The sequence below is a fragment of the Mesoplodon mirus genome (genome assembly GCF_964341445.2).
Source record: "Mesoplodon mirus genome assembly, chromosome: 2".
NCBI classification, from domain to species: domain Eukaryota; kingdom Metazoa; phylum Chordata; class Mammalia; order Artiodactyla; family Ziphiidae; genus Mesoplodon; species Mesoplodon mirus.
Window position 1 is genome coordinate 200,022,677 of NC_138977.1, and position 19,644 is coordinate 200,042,320.

Below are 19,644 nucleotides of genomic sequence, written 5' to 3' on the forward strand. Positions count from 1 at the left end.
GCTCTGTGTGTGTGTGTGTGTGTGTGTGTGTGTGTGTGTGTGTGTGTGTGTGTGTGTGTGTGTTTAATGTTCCTACCTTGCAGAATTAGATGATATTATGTAGTAAAGTGTGCAGTGTCAGTTTCAAGCCCCCATCTATAATTAACTTTTAGAAATAGCAAATGGGTCAATATTCATAAGGGTGTACAGCAAGAGAGTCAAGAAAACTAAGTATAGGCAGTTCTGGTGATTTGTTTATTCCTCATAAACACTTGTTTCTACAGTACAATTCAGAGAATAAATAGAGGCACACGGCTCTAATTTCCACCACAATCTGCTGTTGAGGAGACATTCAGTGTGAGGATAAGGGGCTGACGGGGAGGGGCAGGTTTGGGTCACAGGGTAACTGGAGGCCTCTGTGATGAACTGTACAGGGATCCAGTCGGTCAAGATCTGATCCCTAGGCCTGATGGCCAAGGCTCATGATGGAAGAGTTACAGTGAACCAAATGCTCTTTTAGTTCACTGCCATCCCAAGATGGGTCCAATTCTACCTGAACCCCAAGGGGTTAAGGTGGGTCTGACCTACTGGTCCACTGGGAAGAAGCTGTGTCAGCCCAAGCTATCCTTAAGGATTTAGTTCACTCCATGACGGGGCCTGATGGGACCCACAGATATCTGCCCTTGCCCTGGAGTTAGTTATAAATACAAGTTATAAGATGACTGTTTATATCGGTTTCTTTCTGACAAAAGGGATCCTTTCCCATGTCTAAGGAAGGAGAGAGGAGCACAAATTATCTGCTTGTAAAGTCAAGGGAGAGGGAAATAGCATTCACTGAACCCTTCACAGGAGCAATAAACAGACACGAGGACCAGTCTGGTCAGACAACGTGGAAGGCCTGGGGCCATGGTGCCAACCAGAAGCGAATGCAGGGGTAACATACAGAAAAGCTCTGGCCTTGACTTTCTCAGGACCGCTGTACTGTCTAAGCCACTCCTATCGTTTCCCTTATTTCTCCAGGGCAGCACAGAGCACTGGCCCTAATCTGGGGCTGGGATCATCTGCCCCGAATAGGGGCAGAAGGAAGAGACTCTGTATCACTTGGCAGAAAATGAAGTAGAAGGCAGCAGCAGGTCCGCACCGGGTGACCCACGGTGTTAGGGACAGAGAGTACCAACGAGCGAGACAAGGGCAGGGCACACCGGGTACCACTGCTGCAAGGCCAGCAGCCCGAGCCTCAGACCTTCTGTGACCGCAGCCCTGCCTGGCAGGTGACGGGGCCTCTCCCAGAACTTCTGCTCCATGGTCATTCTCATCTCCTCTCACATCGGATTCTTTTGTTCACCCCCAGCGGGTGGCGGGGCGTTGCTGTCAGCTGGGCACAGCGCCGAGTCAGGCGGTGAGGCTCCGGGCTGACTTGGAGGCGCTCTGGGCCCGCTGAACCACCGCCGAGCACTTCTCGCGCCGCAAAAGCTTGTTGTTCTCGAACAGACCTTCGTTGCGGGGTATTCCGTGAGAACCATCAGGGAAAGTCAGCAGGCCTTTGAGGGGGACAGAGAAAATATGGGTGTGACAGTGGCATTAGTGGCTGGGAGGTCTGCTTGCTACGTAGAGGCGGAGGGAGAGAAAAGTTTGCAGCCCTTGGGTACTCTATTGGTGAGTCCGATGACCCGGCATCGGCGCCTGGTCCCTATGCGTTGCTGGGCATCCACAGGAGGATTAAAGCTGCAAAGGTGTCCTTCCACCCATTTATGCTCGTCAGTCCCCTGTCCTGCTGGCCCGCAACTTACCCAAACCATCCACTCTGCCGTTTTTAAATTCCCCCTCAAAGGTCATGTTGTCATGTCGAATGAAGACCCCGACGCCGTTGAACTTGCCCTGGGCAAACTCCCCCTCATACCTGCAGAAACACGAGATGTCAGCCTTCAGGATAACTCAGTCAGGCAGCTGCCAACACCAAATGTGTGGTTTAGCAATGCCAAGGAGCAAAGCTGATTCCACTCTTCCAGAGCTCCCACCCACCCAGCCAGCAGAGAAGGGTCAGTGAGTGTGTATGATACGAGGCTCTAATCGCAAGGAAATAACCTAAGAGAACAGTGGTGGGGTGGGAGGTCACTGACCTTGCCATTTCAAATTTTAGATGTATTTATAAAGTAACCAATAAAAGAACGAACGCTACTCCTTGCCTGTTTTCAGAGGGCCCGGGACAAGCTCAGGTTTGACCAGATATTTCTCACTATCCCTTTTAGAACAGAACTTCCCTTCCCTAGTTTAAGGCTGAGAAAGGAATGATGACCCAGTACCCACCTCGAGCCATCTGAGAAGGTTAGTACCCCGAAGCCATTAAAGAGCCCATTCTCAAAATGGCCCAGGTAGGTGCCACCATCTGCAAACATCAGTTGACCAAAACCATGTCTGCGGCCTGAGCAAAGAGAAGACAGGTGTCAGGTTGGGATGGGGCAGCTTCAGGGTCCCCTCTCACAGTCCAACATCCCTTGCCTCGCATCACCCCACCCACAAAGGAAGGAAGAAAAGCAGTGACACTAGCAGGGCAGAGAACTGTCACCCAGAGCAATAAGCTGGCTACTAAGATCTTCCCTTCTTAGGTCACAACCATCAGATTTGGAGCAGGTCTCTCCAAGTATGAAGGTAAGAGAGCACTGAAAAATCCCAACAGCTTAAAAAAATGTTAAATAAAAATCACAATAGCTAACTTCACAGGGCCTTCACTGTGTGCCACGCACTCTTCTAAGCACTTTGTATTTATCATCTTATTTAATCCTCACAACAACCTTAGGAGGTAGGCCCAATACTACTATTATTCCCATTAACAGATGCAGAAACCAAGGCAAGGAGAAGATAAAAAACTTACTCAAGATCACAGAGCAACTAAGTGGTACAGCAAGACAGCAAATGCAGCCGGCAGACTGACTCTGGAGCCCTTGACACTTAACTGCCTTGACACTCTGAGAAAAAAATTAAAGTACCCTCCGACACCATGAAGCTGCTGGGCAAACCTAACAGCCTGATTGGCAACACTAGTTTGAGCTTTGCTCCATCAATAGGGCTGTGCTTACCCACTGAACTGACCAGAGAACAGAGCAAGATACTGGAGAAGCTGCAATGCCATTCCGGGTACAAGGGCGTTCTTTTGGTGGATAGAGACTGCCCAGCAGAGCCTCGAGAAGACTCTCCTCTGAAAGGTCACGTTAAAGGGGACAGTAGGTGTTTGGGAGGCAGGAGAAAAGGCTGGGGATGTACGGAGGCAAGGTCACGTCCCATGTGCACAATTTCTCCTCTCAAGGCTCAAAAATTCATCAGCTGCAGGGATCTACCATGAAAAGAATGAGGCGTCTGGAAAGGGCGTGAACTGCTCTTCTGGGCACAACTATAAAGAGTCAAGTCTCCTCGGGGCAGTTCCGGGTTTGCTAGGACTGGACGCATGAGACTTTTAAGTGGCCAGACTGTTTCCAAACTGAACATCATTAAAGTGCTTCCTGTATAGTCTCAGGCTTGGAGGAATTCTGCCCTTCCTATGAATAGATACTTCCAAATGTAATGAGCTGTCACAGGAAATTCAAGGCAATGAATGTCATCTGCTCTTGAGTGTCTGCCCTAATTTCTTCCTTAAGATTCACTAGAATCAAGTCATTACAATGAATCTGTACTTTGCAATTTATGGGCCCTAAAAATAATTCATTTTGTTCTGCTGAGTACGTTAGCATTTATAAAAACAATTCCCAAGTAATACCACTAAAGGATAAAAGAGTGTTGGGGGGTCTCCTGGCAGGCCAGTGGTTAGGACTTGGCACTTTCACTGACATAGGCCCAGGTTCAATCCCTGGTCGGGGAACTAAGATCCTGCAAGCCACGAGGCGTGGCAAAAAAAAAAAAAAAAAAAAGTGTTAAAACACTTTAACTTTAAAAGTGGGAAGATTTAACTTATTTCTGGAGATTGGAGTAACAATAGCATTTTCCAATTCCTTTATTTATAATCCTAAAATCAAATAAAGGAAAGGCACTCTTTGGCTTTAGAAGTTAGAAATGAAGACTCATAAAGTTGTCTTATATATATCCTCATGTATTTGTCCTTCAGCCAAATGAAGTGTTCATCACTGGATGTTCCCCATGGGTCCTCTCACCCTCCTTCCAGTCGCCACGATATTCCTCCCCACTGGAGTAGGTGAAGGAACCTTTTGTCAGGGTCATGGTGGCAGCTTACAGAAGGATGAAAACTGCAAGAAATAAGCAGAGGAGAATCAGTGTCATAGGATGGCTGGAGGAAAGGCCTGTAAAGCAATTTTATAGATACCTCCTAAAGGCTACCAGCCTGGTAAGTGTAAACTACCTTGAGTACATTTAACAAAAATCCCCCCCCTCTCCAACCACCACCACCATCATCGCCACCTCTGCCCAAGCAGTCTTATCCTCCTACTTGTCTTAAAAGTCTTCGGCCAGGGCTTCCCTGGTGGCGCAGTGGTTGAGAGTCCGCCTGCCGATGCAGGGGACGCGGGTTCGTGCCCCGGTCTGGGAGGATCCCACATGCTGCGGAGCGGCTGGGCCCGTGAGCCATGGCCGCTGAGGCTTCGCGTCCGGAGCCTGTGCTCTGCAATGGGAGAGGCCACAACAGCGAGAGGCCCGCGTACCGCAAAAAAAAAAAAAAAAAAAAAGAGGAAAAAAAGTCTTCAGCCGGTTCCAATTTTCTAAGACCTGGGATGGAAATTTAGGATTTCTCTGTAAATATTTGCTTGATACCTACTATGTGCTTAGTCAATGTATAAAATATAGTCTCGTTCCTCAATGAGTTTATAAGCTAGCTGATAAGACTAACAACTGAAACACTGAATAATACGAGAGATAATATAATGAAGTGCCAAACTGGATGGCAGAGATGACAAAGACAAGGGATGGGCAGAACGTAAAACAAGCAGTGAAGAACGCAAAGGGCAATGCCAGACTGAGAAAACGTGGGGGGTGAAAGCACAAAGAGCAATATAAACACGACATGTGCAGTGGGAATTAGGAAGCCAGGTCTTATTCGAGTTGAAGGTTTATTTAGGGAGTAACAGGAAACAAATTCATCCACGTACACCCGGCCTAAATCTTAAATCTGAAAAGAACCTCTCAGATTTAATGCAAACTCCCTCATTTTGGAGGGAGAAACATTTGGAGAAAACAGAAGCCCGAAGAGGTTAAAAACTAGTTAGTGAACAATGATGATGATGGAACTCGTGCCCATGCCTCCCCTGACTGCTGCTAGTTCTTTTTCCCCTGTACCATGTGCTCTGCTTTTAGGGTCAGGCCAGCTTAAGGAGACCTTTGAAAGCTAGGCAGAAGGGTTGATAGCTGATAAGGTATGGAAAAGAAGAAACTTCTGGGGGTTATAATATGAAATATGAAAGCAGAGTCTAAGGAAAATGAATGTGGCAGAAGGAAGCAGGATGGGCTGGAACAGCAAAAGCCTACAGCCAGAGAAGCTGCAAGACAGGAGATGTGATCATTTAGTCGATTGTAAAAATGGGCACAAAGTGTTCTCCCTCCATCCATGCCCTTGCAGACATGGCAGATCCTCCATTAAGAGGCAGCTTATTTATTCCTCTGCCTGTTGGATCTGGGTGGGTTATCTGACTTGCTTTCGCTAAAGGAACATTAGCAAAGGTGATGTAGCAGAGGTTTGAAAAGCGCTTGTTTGTTGGGCTTGCTCTCTTATTGCACTTGGAACTGTTCTGCCTCCATGTGAATGAGCCCAGGCTAGTCTGCCAGATGGTGAGAGGCCACGTGTAGCAGCTGTCCCAGCCTACCACAGATGCATGGGTGAGCTCAGGCAAGACTAGAAGAGCCGCCCTCCTGAGCCCAGCCCCAAATTACCGACCCACAGAATCACGGATTAAAGAAATGGTTGTTGTAACCACTATGTTTTGGGGATGGTGTGTAATAACACACCTAGCAAAAGCTAACTGATATACCCAGGTATGAGATCATAAAGCCTGAACTAGGGAGACAACAGGGTAATGGGAGCAGGAATGATTATCACAGATATATCACAGGATAAACAAAAACAACCTGGTAACATTTGGAGACTGGCTAGGTATAGCTTCATATGAGTGGTAAAAGAATATTTATACTCAAGGATATTCTATAAGAAAGGAGTTAAGATACCCAAAACATCAATAAATATAAACAGAGACAAATAGAATCATTTGACATATTTTTTTAAATGCAATCCCTATTTCTCTTTCTTTCCTTTTTTTTTTTTTTTTGGTAACTGGAAGTTTGTACCTCCTAATCTCCCTCACTTATTTCTCTGATCTCTCCACCCCCTCCCCTCTGGCAAACACCTGTTTGTTCTCTGTATCTATGACTCTGTTTGTTTTGTTATGTTTATTCATTTTTTTTGTTTTTTAGATTCCACGTATAAGTGAAATCATATGGCATTTGTCTTTCTCTGATTTATTTCATTTAGCATAATACCCTCTATGTCCACCTATATTGTCACAAATGGCAAGATTTCATTCTTTTTCTTTTTTATGGCTGAGTAGTATTCATATATATATATATATATATATATATATATATATCCATTGTGTGTGTGTGTGTGTGTGTATGGAATATATACACACATACCATATCTTCTTTACCCATTCATTTATTGATGGGCACTTAGATTGCTTCCATATTTTGGCTACTGTAAACAATGCTGCAATGAATATAGGGGTGCATGTATCTTTTCTAAGTACTGTTTTCATTTTCTTCAGATAAATACCCGGGAGTGGAAGTGCTCCACTTCCACTCATATGGTAGTTCTGTTTTTAATTTTTTGAGGAACCACCATACTGTTTTCCACAGTGGCTGCACCAATTTACATCCCCACCAACAGTGCACGAGGCTTCCCTTTTCTCCACATCCTCCCCAACACCTGTAATTTGTTGTCTTTTTGATAACAGCCATTCTGACAGGTGTGAGGTGATATCTCATTGTGGTTTTGATTTGCATTTCCCTGATGGTTAGTGATGTTGAACATCTCTTCATGTGCTTCTTGGCTATCTGTATGTCTTCTCTGGAAAAATGTCTATTCAGGACCTCTGCCCATTTTTAAATCAGGCTGTGTGATTTTTTGATGTTGAGTTTTACGAGTTCTTTGTATATTTTGGATATTAACCCCTTATCAAATACATTGTTTGCAAATATCTTCTTCCATTTAGTAGGTGGCCTTTTCATTTTGTTGACAGTTTCCTCCACTGTGCAAAAGCTTTTTAGTTTGACTAAGTCCCATTTGTTTATTTTTGCTTTTGTTTCCCTTGCCTGAGGAGACATATCCATAAAAATATTGCTAAGACTGATGTCAAAGAGCATACTGCCTACGTTTTCTTCTAGGAGTTTTATGGTGTCATGACTTACATTTAAATCTTTACTCCATTTTGAGGGTTTGTTTGTTTGTATATAGTGTGAGAAAGTAATCCAGTTTGATTCTTTTGCATGTAGCTGTCCAGTTTTCCCAACACCATTTATTGAAGAGTATGTTTTCCTTATGGTATATTCTTGCCTCCTCTGTGGTAGACTAATTGCCCATATGAGTGTGGGTTCATTTCTGGGCTGTCTATTGTATTCCATTGATCTATGTGCCTGTTCTTGTGCCAGTACCATACTATTTTGATTTCTGTAACTTTGTAGTATAGTTTGAAATCAGGGAGCATGATACTTCCAGCTTTGTTCTTTCTCAAGGTTGCTTTGGCTATTCAGGATCTTTTGTGTTTCCTTACAAATTCAAATGACATTTTGAAAAAATATCAGCAATTTTGACTAATGAAGTAAGTACTAAGTAGGGGAAAAGTAAATTATAGCCACTCATCTGTTCTTTATCAGCACCCTATGGGATATTCTAATTTTGGCCTATGTCATAATGATTTTGATGCAGATGCTGAAAGCTCAGAAATGGTCTGATGTGAAGACAGCCTGGTCTGAACAGAGCAGAAGCCCTGTGTTCTCACCCAAACATGGAGAGACATTCATTTCTACCCCCATAATGAAGGCCAGCTTTGTGGAAGCTCTTTTGGTGATGTTTGGAGTCACTCCCATAGGTACAACAGGGATTTTCTCACTTTTCTAGTTACTCAGGAGCTCCATGTTCAGGGTCTCTCACATTGTAGAAGATATCCCAAGACCAGGATCATTTTCTTGTCTTAATGCCCCTCAGTACCTCTGGGGGGCTATTTTCTCAGTGGCTGGCACCTGGTGTGCCATCTCTGTCCCATCCACTTTCCACAAGGTCAGCGTCTAAGTTCAGGCTCACGAGCCTCTTATCATCAGCCCAGCATCAGAGTATGCCTGGGGTAGAGGTCAACATGACTCCATTGCAAATACAACATTAATGAGAGGAAGAGAAGCAGTTTTCCATCGAGAGTACAGAGGAAAACGCTTTCCAGTCCAGATAGGCATGTTGATAGCTAGAGGTCACCATCAGCTCTTTTGAGAACTAATTACATCAGAGAACTAAAAGTCAGCTTATGGCACAAATCTGAGCTATTTCATTCTTTCAAAACAAGTCAGAATATGAATGGTTACATCTTCTACTAAATCTTAAAACTAAACAACCGTTCTGACACATAAATGCAAAATCATTATTTCCACAGGAAGATGATAAGATAAGGACACTCCCTTTCAATGTTCAGCAGCAGCTGACTAACTTGTCTTCACTCGAAGTTTTGGAAGGAGTTATTTCAGTGCAATTTGAGGAGCCAGACTGACTACACAGGGGCTCAGCCTCTTGTGTGTTTACTTCTTCTCAAGGCTATGTGAAACTTCCAAACAGTGGCATCCCACCAGTAGAAGGAACTTGAAAGAAAGGGAACTGTTCTGCTCCAGTTTGAGGACTATCTAGGGACCGAGTACTACCCAGCCCCTCCAACTGTAAACCTAGCCACCCTTTTGGTATGCTGTTAGCTCTTGGGCAATGCATCCTAAATATTTCAAAGAAGCCAATGAAACTTGAAAGATTAGCTTCTCATTACCAAATAGAGTGGACTGTATTTTCCAAAGATATTCGCAATCATATCTCCTGTCTTATACATTCTTCTACAATTTGACCTTGCCACTGCCCCATCAAAAAGTAGTGTCGAACTGGTCCACAAGAGACCTCCCAGCTCCACATAATATCAAACGGCGAAAATCTTCCAGAGATCTCCATCTCAACACCAGCACCCAGCTTCACTCAACGACCAGCAAGCTACAGTGCTGGACACCCTATGCCAAACAACTAGCAAGACAGGAACACAACGCCACCCATTAGCAGAGAGGCTGCCTAAAATAATAAAAAGTCCACAGACACCCCAAAACACACCACCAGACGTGGACCTGCCCACCAGAAAGACAAGATCCAGCCTCATCCACCAGAACACAGGCACTAGTCCCCTCCACCAGGAAGCCTACACAACCCACTGAACCAGCCTTAGCCACTGGGGACAGACACCAAAAACAACGGGAACTACGAACCTGCAGCCTGCAAAAAGGAGACCCCAAACACAGTAACATAAGCAAAATGAGAAGACAGAAAAACACACAGCAGGAGAAGGAGCAAGATAAAAACCCACCAGACCTAACAAATGAAGAGGAAATAGGCAGTCTACCTGAAAAAGAATTCAGAATAATGATAGTAAAGATGACCCAAAATCTTGGAAATGGAATAGACAAAATGCAAGAAACAGTTAACAAGGACCTAGAAGAACTAAAGATGAATCAAGCAATGATTAAAAACACAATAAATGAAATGAAAAATACTCTAGATGGGATCAATAGCAGAATAACTGAGGCAGAAGAACGGATAAGTGACGTGGAAGATAAAATTGTGGAAATAACTACTGCAGAGCAGAAGAAAGAAAAAAGAATGAAAAGAACTGAGGACAGTCTCAGAGACCTCTGGGACAACATTAAACGCACCAACATTCGAATTATAGGGGTTCCAGAAGAAGAAGAGAAAAAGAAAGGGACTGAGAAAATATTTGAAGAGATTATAGTTGAAAACTTCCCTAATATGGGAAAGGAAATAGTCAGTCAAGTCCAGGAGGAACAGAGAGTCCCATACAGGATAAATCCAAGCAGAAATATGCCAAGACACATATTAATCAAACTGTCAAAAATTAAATACAAAGAAAGCATATTAAAAGCAGCAAGGGAAAAACAACAAATAACACACAAGGGAATCCCCATAAGGTTAACAGCTGATCTCTCAGCAGAAACTCTGCAAGCCAGAAGGGACTGGCAGGACATATTTAAAGTGATGAAGGAGAAAAACATGCAACCAAGATTACTCTACCCAGCAAGGATCTCATTCAGATTTGATGGAGAAATTAAAACCTTTACAGACAAGCAAAAGCTGAGAGAGTTCAGCACCACCAAACCAGCTTTACAACAAATGCTAAAGGAACTTCTCTAGGCAAGAAACACAACAGAAGGAAAAGACCTACAATAACGAACCCAAAACAATTAAGAAAATGGGAATAGGAACATACATATCGATAATTACCTTAAATGTAAATGGACTAAATGCTCCCACCAAAAGACACAGATTGGCTGAATGGATACAAAAACAAGACCCATATATATGCTGTCTACAAGAGACCCACTTCAGACCTAGAGACACATACAGACTGAAAGTAAGGGGATGGAAAAAGATATTCCATGCAAATGGAAACCAAAAGAAAGCTGGAGTAGCAATTCTCATATCAGACAAAATAGGCTTGAAAATAAAGGCTACTAGAAGAGACAAAGAAGGACACTACATAATGATCAAGGGATCAATCGAAGAAGAAGATATAACAATTGTAAATATTTATGCACTCAACATAGGAGCACCTCAATATATAAGGCAAACACTAACAGCCATAAAAGGGGAAATCGACAGTAACACGTTCATAGTAGGGGACTTTAACACCCCACTTTCACCAATGGACAGATCATCCAAAATGAAAATAAATAAGGAAACACAAGCTTTAAATGATACATTAAACAAGATGGACTTAATGGATATTTATAGGACATTCCATCCAAAAACAACAGAATACACATTTTTCTCAAATGCTCATGGAACATTCTCCAGGATAGATCATATCTTGGGTCACAAATCAAGCCTTGGTAAATTTAAGAAAATTGAAATTGTATCAAGTATCTTTTCCAACCACAATGCTATGAGACTAGATACCAATTACAGGAAAAGATCTGTAAAAAATACAAACACATGGAGGCTAAACAATACACTACTTAATAACGAAGTGATCACTGAAGAAATCAAAGAGGAAATAAAAAAATACCTAGAAACAAATGACAATGGAGACACGACGACCGAAAACCTATGGGATGCAGCAAAAGCAGTTCTAAGAGGGAAGTTTATAGCAATACAATCCCACCTTAAGAAACAGGAAACATCTCGAATAAACAACCTAACCTTGCACCTAAAGCAATTAGAGAAAGAAGAACAAAAACACCCCAAAGTTAGCAGAAGGAAAGAAATCATAAAAATCAGATCAGAAATAAATGAAAAAGAAATGAAGGAAACGATAGCAAAAATCAATAAAACTAAAAGCTGGTTCTTTGAGAAGATAAACAAAACTGATAAACCATTAGCCAGACTCATCAAGAAAAAAAGGGAGAAGACTCAAAGCAATAGAATTAGAAATGAAAAAGGAGAAGTGACAACTGACACTGCAGAAATACAAAAGATCATGAGAAATTACTACAAGCAACTCTATGCCAATAAAATGGACAACCTGGAAGAAATGGACAAATTCTTAGAAATGCACAACCTGCCAAGATTGAATCAGGAAGAAATAGAAAATATGAACAGACCAATCACAAGCACTGAAATTGAAACTGTGATAAAAAATCTTCCAACAAACAAAAGCCCAGGACCAGATGGCTTCACAGGCAAATTCTATCAAACATTTAGAGAAGAGCTAACACCTATCCTTCTCAAACTCTTCCAAAATATAGCAGAGGGAGGAACACTCCCAAACTCATTCTACGAGGCCACCATCACCTTGATACCAAAACCAGACAAGGATGTCACAAAGAAAGAAAACTACAGGCCAATATCACTGATGAACATAGATGCAAAAATCCTCAACAAAATACTAGCAAACAGAATCCAACAACACATTAAAAGGATCATACACCATGATCAAGTGGGGTTTATTCCAGGAATGCAAGGATTCTTCAGTATACGCAAATCAATCAACGTGATACACCATATTAACAAACTGAAGGAGAAAAACCATATGATCATCTCAGTAGATGCAGAGAAAGCTTTCGACAAAATTCAACACTCATTTATGATAAAAACCCTCCAGAAAGTAGGCATAGAGGGAACTTTCCTCCACATAATAAAGGCCATATATGACAAACCCAGAGTCAACATCGTCCTCAATGGTGAAAAACTGAAAGCATTTCCACTAAGATCAGGAACAAGACAAGGTTGCCCACTCTCACCACTCTTATTTAACATAGTTTTGGAAGTTTTAGCCACAGCAATCAGAGAAGAAAAGGGAATAAAAGGAATCCAAATCGGAAAAGAAGAAGTAAAGCTGTCACTGTTTGCAGATGACATGATACTATACATAGAGAATCCTAAAGATGCTACCAGAAAACTACTAGAGCTAATCAATGAATTTGGTAAAGTAGCAGGATACAAAATTAATGCACAGAAATGTCTGGCATTCCTATACACTAATGATGAAAAATCTGAAAGTGAAATCAAGAAAACACTCCCATTTACCATTGCAACAAAAAGAATAAAATATCTAGGAATAAACCTACCTCAGGAGACAAAAGACCTGTATGCAAAAAATTATAAGACACTGATGAAAGAAATTAAAGATGATACAAATAGATGGAGAGATATACCATGTTCTTGGATTGGAAGAATCAACATTGTGAAAATGACTCTACTACCCAAAGCAATCTACAGATTCAATGCAATCCCTATCAAACTACCACTGGCCTTTTTCACAGAACTAGAACAAAAATTTCACAATTTGTATGGAAACACAAAAGACCCCGAATAGCCAAAGCAATCTTGAGAACGAAAAACGGAGCTGGAGGAATCAGGCTCCCTGACTTCAGACTATACTACAAAGCTACAGTAATCAAGACAGTATGGTACTGGCACAAAAACAGAAAGATAGATCAATGGAACAGGATAGAAAGCCCAGAGATAAACCCACGCACATATGGTCACCTTATCTTTGATAAAGGAGGCAGGAATGTACAGTGGAGAAAGGACAGTCTCTTCAATAAGTGGTGCTGGGAAAACTGGACAGGGACATGTAAAAGTATGAGATTAGATCACTCCCTAACACCATACACAAAAATAAGCTCAAAATGGATTATAGACCTAAATGTAAGGCCAGACACTATCAAACTCTTAGAGGAAAACATAGGGAGAACACTGTATGACATAAATCACAGCAAGATCCTTTTTGACCCACCTCCTAGAGAAATGGAAATAAAGACAAAAATAAACACATGGGACCTAATGAAACTTCAAAGCTTTTGCACAGCAAAGGAAACCATAAACAAGACAAAAAGACAACCCTCAGAATGGGAGAAAATATTTGCAAATGAAGCAACTGACAAAGGATTAATCTCCAAAATTTACAAGCAGCTCATGCAGCTCAATAACAAAAAAACAACCAACCCAATCCAAAAATGGGCAGACGACCTAAATAGACATTTCTCCACAGAAGATATACAGACTGCCAACAAACACATGAAAGGATGCTCAACATCTTTACTCATTAGAGAAATACAAATCAAAACTACAATGAGATATCATCTCACACCAGTCAGAATGGCCATCATCAAAAAATCTAGAAACAATAGATGCTGGAGAGGGTGTGGAGAAAAGGGAACACTCTTGCACTGCTGGTGGGAATGTGAATTGGTACAGCCACTATGGAGAACAGTATGGAGGTTCCTTAAAAAACTACAAATAGAACTACCATATGACCCAGCAATCCCACTACTGGGCATATACCCTGAGAAAACCATAATTCAAAAAGAGTCATGCACCAAAATGTCCATAGCAGCCCTATTTACAATAGCCCGGAGATGGAAACAACCTAAGTGTCCATCATCGGATGAATGGATAAAGAAGATGTGGCACATATATACAATGGAATATTACTCAGCCATAAAAAGAAACAAAATTGAGCTATTTGTAATGAGGTGGATGGACCTAGAGTCTGTCATACAGAGTGAAGTAAGCCAGAAAGAGAAAGACAAATACTGTATGCTGACACATATATATGGAATTTAAGGAAAAAAAATGTCATGAAGAACATAGGGGTAAGACAGGAATAAAGACACAGACCTACTAGAGAATGGACTTGAGGATATGGGGAGGGGGAAGGGTAAGCTGTGACAAAGCAAAAGAGTGGCATGGACATATATACACTACCAAACGTAAGGTAGATAGCTAGTGGGAAGCAGCCGCATAGCACAGGGAGATCAGCTCGGTGCTTTGTGACCGCCTGGAGGGGTGGGATAGGGAGGGTGGGTGGGAGACGCAAGAGGGAGGGGATATGGGAACATATATATATGTATAACTGATTAATTTTGTTATAAAGCAGAAACTAACACACCATTGTTAAGCAATTATACTCCAATAAATATGTAAAAAAAAAGAATGAAATAATGCCATTTGCAGCAACATGGATGGACAAGAGATTATCATACTAAGTGAAATAAGTCAGAAAGAGAAAGACAAATAACATATGACATCATCTATATGTGGAATCGTAAAAAATAATGATACAAATGAACTTATTTACAAAACAGAAACAGACTCACAGACATAGAAAACAAACTTACCAAAGGGGAAAGCGGGGGGAGGGATAAATTAGGAATTTGGGATTAACAGATATACACTACTATATATATAACAGATAAACAACAAGGACCTACTGTATAGCACAGGAAACTATATTCAATATCTTGTAATAACCTATAATGGAAAAGAATCTGAAAAAGTTATCTATCTATCTATCTATCTATCTATCTAACTGAATCACTTTGCTGTATACCTGAAACATTGTAAATCAACTATACTTCAATAAAAAAAAAATTCTGAGTGAGCTGTCATTGTAAAAAAAATAAAATAAAAAATAAAAAATGTAGTGTCTAGGGGCTTCCCCGGTGGCACAGTCGTTGAGAGTCCGCCTGCCGATGCAGGGGACACGGGTTCGTGCCCCGGTCCGGGAAGATCCCACATGCCGTGGAGTGGCTGGGCCCGTGAGCCATGGCCACTGAGCCTGCGCGTCCAGAGCCTGTGCTCCACAACGGGAGAGGCCACAACAGTGAGAGGCCCGCGTACCGCAAAAAAAAAAAAAAAAAAAAAAAGTAGTGTCTAACTCCTCATTTATGAATCTGGCTAGGCTTGTGATTGCTTCAACCAATAGAACGTGATGGAAGCGATGGTGTGTTCTGAGGTTAGATCATACAAGGTAATGCAATTTCCATCTTGCTAACTGGTAAACTTGAGCTTGGAGACCTGAGCCACCACATAAGTAGTCTGATTATCCTGAGGCTACCATGCTCAGCGGAGGCTGAGCCACATAAAAAGTCACATGTGCTGGTGCTTCCAGTTGGCAGTCCTCATCTCTGAATCATCCTAGCCCAGGCACCAGGAGTGAGTGAAGGAGCCTTCAGGATGATTCCAGTCCCCAGCCACTGAGCCCACATCCCAGCTGATGTATCACGGAGCAGAGAGAAATTATCTCCCAATTCCTGAGTCACAGAATCTGTGAGCATCCTATGGTTGTTTTAAGCAGCTAAGTTTGGGGTAATTGGTTATACAGCAATTGTAATGGGAACATCATCCCTCAACCTATCCCTGCCACCATCCTCTCCCATTTGTTTTCAAACACACATACTACAAATTCCCATTCCTTTTTGTTCTAGGGAGATATAGCAAACTTCAATAGCTGATTGTCAAAATGATGTCCATTCCCAAGAAAACAATTAGAAGTGCTAATTAAAGGAAACACATGTACACTCCATGTGTCTCAGGCCATGGTTGAACACACTTGACTTGAAACTTCTACATGTGTCCAAATAACTGATATTGTCACTGTCTGAGGCAGAATCAGGGTTTTCATTTATGACTTCTGTAGTTAGCCATGCTAATTATAGCTGTATAGCTACTGACCCCAAAAAGAACTCTATCAGTAACCAGGGTCCTTGAGACAAATCTAGTTTAATAAAGTATAGCCAGTGCTGATGCAGGCTAAAAAAACCAATACTTTAAAGGAATGCAGGGACTTCCCTGGTGGCACAGTGGTTAAGAATCTGCCTGCCAATGCAGGAGACACAGGTTCGAGCCCTGGTCCAGGAAGATCCCATATGCCGCAGAGCAACTAAGCCCATGCTCTGCAACAAGAGGAGCCATTGCAATGAGAAGCCTGCCCGCAACTAGAGAAAAGAAAGCCCACACGCAGCAAGAAAGACCCAACGCAGCCAAAAAGAAATAAATGTATATTAAAAAAAAATAAGGAATGCAAATTAGTATTTGTGTCAGCTATTCAAAAAATCTTTTTTTTTTTTTTTTTGCGGTACGCGGGCCTCTCACTGCTGTGGCCTCTCCCGTTGCGGAGCACAGGCTCCAGACGCGCAGGCTCAGCAGCCGTGGCTCACGGGCCCCGCCACTCCGCAGCATGTGGGATCTTCCCGAACCGGGGCACGAACTCGTTTTCCCTGCATCAGCAGGCGGACTCTCAACCACTGCGCCACGAGGCAAGCCCCAAAAAATCTTTTTAAAGAGAACAGATGGCCTAGGAGTTTAGGCTTCAGATTTACATGTGGAATCTAGTTACAAAGCCAAGACGATTCACGCTTCTTAACAGGTGCCCACCCTTCCTCTCTCTTGATAGATGGGTTGCAAAGGATCAATCCAAACATTTATCTAAAAGAAAATGACTATTTTGTGCCTATAAACCAACACACTATTAGTCTGCACAATAGACTATATCCTTGCTATCTTTATTTTCTCCCACCCCAGACATTTCCAAACAGAACTCGAAGACAGGAATGAGAACTTTTGTTTCCATTCCATTTGTCTTTTTTTTTTTAATTTCAGAAATCAAACTGGTTAAAAAATATTTATGCATCCACAGTAACCTGTGTCCAAATCCAGAGGATTAAAAAAAAATAACATAAAAGAGAATAGATTTTCAGTTTAAGAATATTTTTTGGAGGCATCCACCTTAACTATCTACATATAGCTTCACATTGTCCCCCTAAAGCCACCCTCCCCAGGGTATGACAGTCTTGAAAGTTCTTTCAGTTATAAAGAAAGCAGCTCTTAGGCATTTAGAATCCTAAAGAGATGAAAATGAAGGCTTTGATGAACAAAAATCAGGATTGTAATGGACCTAGAACAAAAAGTCAAATGTTCTTTTCAAAGTATTTTAAGTGAGCTTAAAATAACGGTCTTTGTTTTAAGTCTGTAAGTCTCTTTCACTATAATTCTTCCTTCCACTGGAAAAGTAAACAAATGTACCGCTACTAGGTAAAGGTTTTATTTAGGAAGACTGTGGGACAGCTAGACTGAAGAAAGTGGGAAGAAAACCCTGACACCAGAAAGAAGGTCAAAACAAAACAAAACAAACAGAAAAACCCCAGACACCTTGGGGTGATGGGGGCTGCCAGCATACTATTCTATTTCATGAGAAAGTAAAATTCCTGGGCTGGGTTCTAATACAACCGAGTGACTCCCGGTGGTACCTAAGCAGTTTGGAGATGCTAGACAGTAGGGATGCCACCATCAACTAATTTAAGCATCCTACTTCCCAAGGATGTGTGTGAGGGACGTCTCTCCACCAGAGTGTGATAGAGGCGGACCCAGAGCAAACAAAGCCCTAGACCGCAACAAGACAACACTTACTCGTCGACCTCCCCATTCCTTCTCCCACCCGGTTCTGGCTTTCCAGCACCGCTACTTCCCTCAGCCCGGGTCCGCTCTCCAGGGCGGGAGGGGTCTTCTGCTCACACTGGTCTGCGATCTCCTCTGCACACAGCGCCCATGTACCCCGATCTCTATCCTGGAGGCCATGGGCTCGGGCCTCGGACCCCGCGGTAGAGACGGGAGGCCCGGGTTTGGGACCTCCGGGGCAGCAACCCTCGGATGGAGCAGCGCTCCCGCAGCCCCTGTCATTTCGGGCTGGCCTCCTCAGTCCCTTCCTCCCAGACCACACTCTCCCGGCCCCCTCCCACCCGCGCTGCCAGCCAACCTGGGCTCGGCCTTCCGGGATGACCGTCTCGCCCTGACGCGGGGCGGACCTCCGCTCCGCCTGGCTCGCCCCTGCCACCTGCCTCTCCGCCACCACCTCCAGTGCCTGCCGCACTTGACGCCGCCATCCCGGGCAGCCGCACTGGGCACAATTCCCGCAGCCCATTGGCTGTTACCTAGGCAACCGGGAGCAACGCCACTCCCCATTGGCCCAGCCTGGGTTCTACGCCATCTTTGTGCGGGGCTGAGTGTTAAGGGAGCCCTGGGCCAAATACCAGAAGGAGGGGTGGGGCTGACCCACGGTGCCACCTCAGCCACCCAGAGAACTCAGGTCTCGCCTACCAAGAGGTAGCCTAGCTGAAATGTCAACTCCAAACCAAACAAAAACCAAACCTGCGTCAGAAGCAACAGTCACCACCTACACAAGCGGCTCCGATCCTGCTCCGATCTCCACATTTGTCAATGGCACCGACGCGGAGCTAAAGGACAGAGCCCAAAACTGACTTTTGAGGTGCGGCTTTGTAAATTGTGAAGCGCAGGATGGGGCAACTGCAGTTTCATGAGTGTCAGCCCTGTGCCAGCATTGTGATGATAGCAGGGCATTTTTGCATTCATTATACGGATTTGTGTTGCCGTTGTCATGACTCATATCCTTTGTATTTAAAATATAGTGCCAAGATTGGAACAAATCCTCTCAAATACCATGCACACCAACCGGTTTATCCATATGTTTATTTACCTAACAATGTAAATACAGCATGATGCTAGGTTCTGCCGGGCTAGAATAGACATGAACACTGCTCTCATAGGATTTACGGCCTCGATGTGGAGAAGAAAAGGTTCATGTACATGGAAAAATCCAAGTCTATATTTAATTATTATGTACTTAATTATTAAGAGAAGGCAGAAGAATGAAGAGAGTAAGCAAATTGCTTCTCTGAATTTGGCTTTCCTAATCTGTAGAAAGGATGATAATAGTAATAATGATAAAGTCTCCCCAAGACTTGTATGAAAATACAATGTAAAGTGCTCAGTACTGTGTCTGACATTGTAAGTGCTCAATAAACTGTAGTTTTAAAAGATTTGGATTCTGTTTTTCAAATCCCATCTCTGCCACCAACTGTGTGTGACTTCAAGAAAGGTGGTAAGCTCTCTAGCCTGTGAAATGAGATTGCACTAGCAAACCTATAAGATTCAATCCAGCTCTAACTCACTGGTTCAACATGCTGAACTGTGTGGTGTTAACTATGGATATAATTACAATAGTTGAGGAACGGAGTGTCGAGAAAACAGATATTAGATTGGAGAATGTGTATTTAGAAAATATGAAGAAATAAGGTTAAGTAGATTGTGGTCAAATTATGGATAGACCTGAAAAAGTAGAAGATACA

At 42.8% G+C, this 19,644-nt stretch overlaps 1 protein-coding gene across 2 annotated transcripts; it reads right to left on the reverse strand.

Annotated features, from left to right (window-relative positions):
* Positions 1-216: 216 nt before the first annotated feature.
* MORN4 (MORN repeat containing 4) lies at positions 217-18,832 on the reverse strand. 2 transcript variants are annotated; one of them, XM_082635829.1, is made up of 5 exons: positions 18,647-18,832; positions 4,122-4,214; positions 2,287-2,401; positions 1,770-1,879; positions 217-1,520 (listed from the first exon to the last, which is right to left on the reverse strand). In XM_082635829.1, exons 2-5 carry the CDS (start codon positions 4,186-4,188, stop codon positions 1,372-1,374), a joined length of 441 nt encoding a protein of 146 aa, XP_082491955.1. In that variant the 5' UTR covers positions 4,189-4,214; positions 18,647-18,832; the 3' UTR covers positions 217-1,371. The 2 variants fall into 2 exon arrangements, with proteins under 2 accessions (XP_082491955.1, XP_082491954.1); XM_082635828.1 differs by lacking the exon at positions 18,647-18,832 and adding an exon at positions 18,255-18,386.
* Between the last annotated feature and the right edge of the window lie 812 nt (positions 18,833-19,644).